This window comes from Crocodylus porosus, unplaced genomic scaffold, assembly GCF_001723895.1.
Source record: "Crocodylus porosus isolate Cpor-Errol unplaced genomic scaffold, CroPor_comp1, whole genome shotgun sequence".
In the NCBI taxonomy this organism is placed as follows: domain Eukaryota; kingdom Metazoa; phylum Chordata; order Crocodylia; family Crocodylidae; genus Crocodylus; species Crocodylus porosus.
Window position 1 is genome coordinate 877,659 of NW_017728886.1, and position 7,160 is coordinate 884,818.

Genomic DNA, 7,160 nt, shown 5'->3' on the forward strand with positions numbered 1-7,160 from the left:
TTTGAAATCATCTTTAAGTTTATTTACAGCAGATATGCCCGATGAAACAATTAAACTGAGCATGCCTCTAACATTTCTCAACTACGTTAGAGTTAATTTTGAGTTATGTTGACTTAAATGTCTAAATATTATTCAGTAAATACTTCGCCTATAAGCCAAGATTTGACATGGATTAAACTGCTTAAAGAACTCAGTGAGGGCAATAAAGCTTTCAAAATCTGGAAACAAAAAACCTAATACATTGAAAGGAGTGATACATATTTCTCAGACTTTTTATGTGAGCAAACAACAACAAAAAACCCCCCAACAGCCTGTCCTCTACAGGAAAAGAGTGAACAGTAAGCAAAAAACACACCGTTTAAAAGGCTTTAACAAAACAAAACCCAAAACAAAGGTAAAATGCTTGGAAAAATCTGAACATAAAATAATTTGGCTCAGATTAGCTACATCTAAGGATATTAAGTAAACTAACTACACCTAAGTAATATTTGGGGGAGGGGCAGGGGGGAGAGAACTGGAGAGGAACTGGGGGAAAACAAATGGAGTATTAATTTTCTTTAAAAAAAAAAACATTGAAAAATGGTCCTATCAATCATTGTTCCAGGAATCTAACTACTGTTGCCAAAAAGCTATTATAAAAACATTACAAAAGTATTACTAAAGGACAAAAACCATAAGCAATAAAAAGCACTGATTTATAAGGAACAAAAACATTGCCAAACAAGTTGCCCAAATTAAGGGTATAGAGTAGATGGAGTAAGTGAATTGAGTCTAAGTCTCATGAAATCTTATTTGAAATACTATTTCAAACTGGCCCACAAATATTTAGGTGGATAGAAAACTGGGAAGGAGCGGGCAGGCAGGATTACGTGCATGGCAGTGTAACAGGTGGAGAAATGCATCTTACAGGAGACCCTTTGGATTCATTTAAAGTTGGATTATATATAACATCTATGCAATTATTTGGAAGGTGGTGCAGTATATCCACTAACGAACGTCACCAACGGAAACTTAAGTTCTTCACTGGTGTTCACAGCTCAAAACATAGAGAAATAGTCCGAGGGGTGATGAAGGCCATGGACAGAGAGCACGACAACGAAAACAGGCAGATTATACAATGGTGGAGAGGTGGGAGAAGACTATCAGAAGCACATACTCGATGGGAGGGAGAAACCCAGGAACCAGCAGTGCTGCGGGACGGCAGATAGATCGTGAGCAGGACTAGTGGTTTGTCATGGTAAGACTATGCCAAACTTTCAAGCTTAGTCACCGAAAAAGGCAAGATCTCTTTGCGGAAAAAATGCCAAAAGTCACAGCTTGTGTTATTTCAATCAGAGCCTCCTTTATTTTGCAATGAAGAGTGTTTAAACAACATTTCACTAGCAGCTGAAAGCCAGAGTCCCAGGGCCTGCCAGTTCAGGCTCACAGCAGTGAGCTGCACTTGACCCTTCTTCTTCCCTGCCTGAAACTTTGCAAAGGGGATGCTGGCAGCAGCACTGTGCAGAAATCTCTTAGCAAGCTACAGTAACTTAAAGGCTTTCCTCAAAAAATAAAGAACCCAGTCATGCCATGGAATCCCTGGAGCGGCCTGATCCCCAGGTGGCCATGACAAACCACTAGCCCCTCACAGTGACTTCCTGCTTTCTCTAAGCCTCCCATCCAGCCCAGAATCCAAGCTGGCAACTCGAGATTTTCCACTGATGTCGCTTCACCTTGTTACTATCACATTCATTGATATCTCAAAATACCAAAGCACTAAAGTTTGTTTTTTAAATATGGAAGCCATGACTACTGATAACATTGTTGAGAAAGGCAGTATATAAATCAAATGAATGAATGCTTTTAGTATGACATTGCAATGAAACCAGATAATGCAATGGTATGCCTCGCATGCATCAAAGCAGAGGCACTGCTTCAGAACAGGAGATAACAGTCCCTCACCGTATCTCTCTGGTGCATCCAATCAGACATCGCTATATTCAGTTCCAAGCACCTCATTTTAAAGCCAATTAACTGGTTCAGAAAACACAACAAAATGCCCAATGGGAGAGACTGGCTTATGAAAAAGAGACTTAAGAGCTACATACAGAACTTGGAGGAACAATGATGGAAAGGGACATGATAACTACTGACAAATATTTGAAATATGCAAACAACTTATTAAATAGTACAAAGGGTTACAACAGCTATGCATAAGAGCATGAAATGAAGCGGGGGGAACTCAGATTATTCAGAATGATGCTTTTGGGAACATCCCTGCTTTGTCAAAGAGATGGACTGGATGACTGTGAAGGAAGTTTCCCCCTCGTGTTGCTACAGATAAAGGCTTTTTTCTTGCCCTCCTCAGAAGCACTGGGTGTTGGCTGCAGCCACAGCTGAGGATTCTGGCTGGGCATCCTCCTCCGGGGATTTAAACATGGTGGTTCCTGGCTAGAGGGTCTTGCCCCTCTGCTCAGAGGGGAAGGGGAGGGAGTGCCTTCCTCTGTAGCAGGGAGCATGGTCCTCTTCCTTGGATCTCGAGAGCATCAAACTATAGTGCCAGGACACCGACAGTGCCTTTGTTCCCTTGCTTTATCTGGGGCAAGTCAGGGTATTCTTGATGTTTTTGGCATTGTGCCCAATAGTTGCACGAGAGGCCTGTTTGTGCAGTTGTAAGACTAGGTTAGACAAACACTTGTATGAGATGGGATCATTGCTGTCTAAACTGCCTTGAACAGAGGGCTTGACTAGACCTCCCACAGTCCCTACCAGCCCTACTCCCCTATGATTGTGCAACAGCAGATGGACAAAACCTATAATTTCTGCGTTCTACTGAAACAATCCCCCACTGCATGTGATGTAAGCACAGATACACACAACATTCACAACTGCTCATCTTGCTTTACTAGCTGAGACAAAAGGGATTAACACTGCTGTGTACATACTAGTGTCCAAGAACCCTACATTTACACTTCTGCCATTAGGAACAATTTGCATCTTGGATATGGATCTTGCCTTCGCCTTAAAAGACACACCACAGGAAGACCAAATTGGTCCCTATGTGACATACAGCTACTGCCAGCACCGCTACTAACTTTCTTATGCAGGTTTCCTTTTCCCATGTAATGCATGTAAAAGAAAAAACATACCTCCAGCACAAACATTTAATGAATGAGGTATCAGCTTACACTGGGAAGGCAGCATGACACTTTGGCATAATAGCTTGTAGGACAAAACTGGCGTTCCTTCTCACATGGAAGCGGACAGTAACAAGTCTCAGGAACTGATGTATTTGTCTACAGAAATAATATTATGGCTGGTTGATCAGGCAAGAAAAAGCAATGTTCGACATGAGGCTTCTCCCCCAGCTTCTTACCTTTTTTAAGGGAATTCAGCGAGATCATCTCTGTCAGAGTGAAAAGGTCCGGTTCCTAGGAAAGCAAGGGAATGAAGAGACAGCAAGTTAGACATTTCAAAGAGAATATCAATCTGAAGGCTCCCTCACTATTTCTGATATGCACTCTCTTTGGGCTGAGACAAAGCTGAGGGATCTGACTAGATTCCAATTTAGACACCTGCATTCTGGGGAGCTTCATCTGAACACAGCATCTCAAATTTTCTGCCTTAGCTTGCTGAGCAGTATGGCTACACGCTGTTTAACAGCTGCTGTGTTATATCCTAGCCATAAGGGAAGTGATCCCTCTGAATATTAAAGTTTTCAAAAGCCTTGGGAATTATCTGGATAAAAGCTGCTACTGATTTACAGGTATTTGAATTTTGACTAGTTCAAGTTATGTGGGACTGAAACATAATACATAGGTCAATGATTTCTCAGTTGTTGTTTTTTTAAACACTGGCATACACCTGTGAAAAATTTTCCACGTATAAAGCAGCCTGAATTCTTTTGCATTTGCTTTTTCCCAGCTAAGAAGTTATGTATTTTTTTTCAATATGCAGCTTTGCCTGCAGTTTCCTCAACAGGAGCTTAGGACGTCCAGCTGGGAACAAGAAAAATGCCAGGACCACAAAGCTTAATTTGGGAAAGGATCTACTGAGCCTGATCACTTAAAGGTAGGACAATTTTAGGGTACATCTGATAGAGCAGCAAGGGTTTTGTAACAAACTGGAAGCAGATCTGGGGGGCTTCCCATTCAGATGACGATGTCCATATTCATATTAAAATATTAATCATTCACTGTAATTGTTAACAGTAATTATTATTGATGTTAATATTACACTTTTGGAGTGACAATGCAGTCAATAGAAAAATCCTATTTATTCCAGGGAGACAGAATCAGACCTAATGCAAAGCCCCTTTTCAGAGTAGAGCTACATGAAAACAGCACTCTGAGATGTTCCCAGCATATACATAAAGCCAGACCTTATTTTAGTGATAAAGAGTTTAAACTGTATGGAAAAGCTGAACTAGGCAAAAAGTGATTTGGCTTCTTCTCCATATAGGCAGGATCATAGGAAAGTAAAGTTGGAAGGGACCTTGCAAAATTATCTAGTCCAGCCTCCTGCTCAAGGGAGGACCATCCCTAACTAAACCTTCCCAACCAAGTGTTTGTCCAACCTGCTCTTGAAAATATCCAGGGATGGAGATTCCACAAGTCCTCCAAGTAGCCCATTCAATGCTTGACCACCCTCACAGTCAGGAATTTCCTCCTCATTTCCAACCTAAATTACCCTGGCTGTAGCCTGAGGCCATTGCTCCTATTCCTATCCCTTATAGTCACGGAGAAAAGTGCATCTCCATCCTCTCTGCAATTGCCTTTCAGGTATTTGAAGACTGTGATCAAATCCCCCCTCAGTCTTCTCTTCTCCAGACTAAATAACCGTAGTTCTTTCAGCCTTTCCTTGCTTCCCAAGCCCCTAATCATTTTTGTCATGCTCCGCTGGACTTTCCAATCTGTCCACATCCTTTCTGAAGTGTGGAGCTCAGAACTGGACACCGTACTCCGGGGGGAGGCCTCACCAGTGCTGAGCAGAGAAGCATCACCTTCCCTGATTTGCAAGTGACACTCCTGTTAATACAACCCAGGGTGCTGTTGGCTATTTTTACAACAAAAGCACACTGCTGGCTCATTCAGCTTATGGTCCACTCTCACCCCCAGGTCTTTCTTTGCAGTCCTGCAGCTTAGCCAGTCATTCCCCAGTCCATATTCATGCATGCAAGTATTTCATCCCAAGCGCAGGGCTTTGCACGTTTCCGTGCTGAATCTCAGCTGACTGACTGAGGACCATTTTTCCAGTCTGTCCAAGTCATTCTGTATCCTATGCTACCCTACAAAGTGCCTGCAACTCCATCCAACTTGGTGACATCCTCAAATTTGTTAAGTGTGCACTCAATCCCATCAACCAAAACATTAATAAAGATGCTGAACAACAGCACACCCAGGACAGAATCTAGGGGAGCCCCACTTAATACCTCCTTGCAACTAAACATTGAGCCATTAATGCCTCCTTGCCGAGCACAATCTAACCCAGTGGTTTTCAATCTTTTTTCATTTGTGGACTCCTAAAAAATTTCAAGTGGAGGTGCAGACCCCTGTGGAAATTTTGAATGGAGGCAGAGCCCTTTGAATTATAAGTGTACGTAGTCACATACTTTTGATTGATCATGGACCCCCTAGACACAGTCTGTGGACCCCCAAGGTCCATGGACCACAGGTGATCTAACCAGTTATGTATCTATCTACCTTATACTACTTTCGTCTAGTCCTCTTTTCCTCAGCTTGTGAATGAGAATGTCATGCGAAAGCATTTCAAAAGCATAGCTAAAGCCAAGGTCTATACATCACATCCACTGCTTGCCCCCCATTCACAGAGCCTGTCACCTTATCGTAGAAGGAAATCAGGTTGGTCAGGCATGACTTGCTTGTGGGGAATCCATGCTGGCTGTTCCTGATCCCTTGGTTGTCCTCCAGGTGCTTCACAAGAGATTCCTGGAGGACCTGCTCCATGATCTTTCCAGGTATCAAGGTCAGGCTGACTGGTCTGTAATTTCCCAGGTCCTCCTCCTTTCCTTTCTTAAAGCTGGGCACTATATTTGCCCTTTTCCTCATCTAACCTCCAAGCGCTCTTAAAGAGGACAGCTGGCTCCAGGAGGTCTGGTTGTTCAGGCTCTTCTTTCCTGCATGGATCCAAGCTGTCAGTAACAGATCGGTGCACTCTGGACACGAGCTTGCAACTTATAACACTCATTACAGTTGTATTCCCTCTCCAAAGAACGTATGAGGAACCCGATCCCAAATGCTGCTCGCTTACTTAAATATTCACGGCAAAACTCTCAGTGGAGAGGAAAGGCAACCGAGAAAGACTTCCTGCCTGTCTACATGGACGACCAAGCAGTACCACTGTAGTAGCAAGTAATCGTGTTTCTTTTTGTGAGTGAATGAAACTTCACTGGAGGTGATTAACAAGCAGTCCCCATGCTAAATGAAGCTAAAAACTGATAAACTGGGCGGCCAACCTAGAAGGTAAAACACAGGGACGAATGCCCCAGAAATTCACAGATTTTCGGGGTCAGATGGGACCTCAGCAGATCGAATGGCACTTTCTGGTGTAGCGAGAGACTCAAACCGTGGATCAAGCGGACTTCTGCCCTGTCGCTAGCTGGGCCCTCTCCTAACTGGTATCCGTTGCGGGCGCTGAGCCTAATCCGCGTCGAGAGTCAACGCGGTAAGCAAACGACCTCTAGCATCATCCTAATAGGCGGCAGAATAATTAGCCTTGCCAGCCATGTAATCACCACCGAAGCGCAGCGCCGTCATCTTCCTCCCGTCCCTTCAAGCACGACCCAGATCAAGACATCGAGGAGACGAAGGGCTTCCGCGCCCCTTATTTTGCGTCCCCCCAAATCGCACGAGGAATAAACCCCGCGGGATCGGGCACGACGTGCTGCTGTCAGAAGGACCCGACGAGCTACGAAAGCCTCCCCCGCGACGGGGGACGGGCGGGCGGCCGGTCCCACTCGCGAGCTCCGTCGCGCCCGCGACTAACAGGGCACGAGGAGCCGGCCGCCCCGAGGCGTTATCACGGAGGATGCCGGAGCCCGTTTCGGACCCCGGCGATGGGGGCCTTTTTTTTCCGGCAGGAAGATGCTGAGCCCCCCCGGCCGGACGCAGCTCCAGAGGGTCTGGCCCGGGCCGGCGAGTCTCCACAAAGCCGGGCGCGGA

General features: G+C 44.8%; 1 protein-coding gene across 3 annotated transcripts in view; it reads right to left on the reverse strand.

The window, feature by feature from the left end:
• DHX30 (DExH-box helicase 30) overlaps window positions 1-6,357 on the reverse strand; it is a 40,791-nt gene extending 34,434 nt beyond the window's left edge. For 2 of the 3 annotated variants that reach the window (XM_019528970.1, XM_019528962.1), the window contains exons 1-2: window positions 5,820-6,357; window positions 3,356-3,410 (exon numbers count right to left, since the gene is read on the reverse strand). In XM_019528970.1, coding sequence (XP_019384515.1) covers window positions 3,356-3,410; window positions 5,820-6,047 — 283 coding nt within the window. In that variant the 5' untranslated portion in view covers window positions 6,048-6,357. Of the gene's footprint in view, window positions 1-3,355; window positions 3,411-5,410; window positions 5,417-5,819 lie in introns of those variants that run through there. The other variant, XM_019528984.1, reaches the window with a different exon arrangement.
• Between the last annotated feature and the right edge of the window lie 803 nt (window positions 6,358-7,160).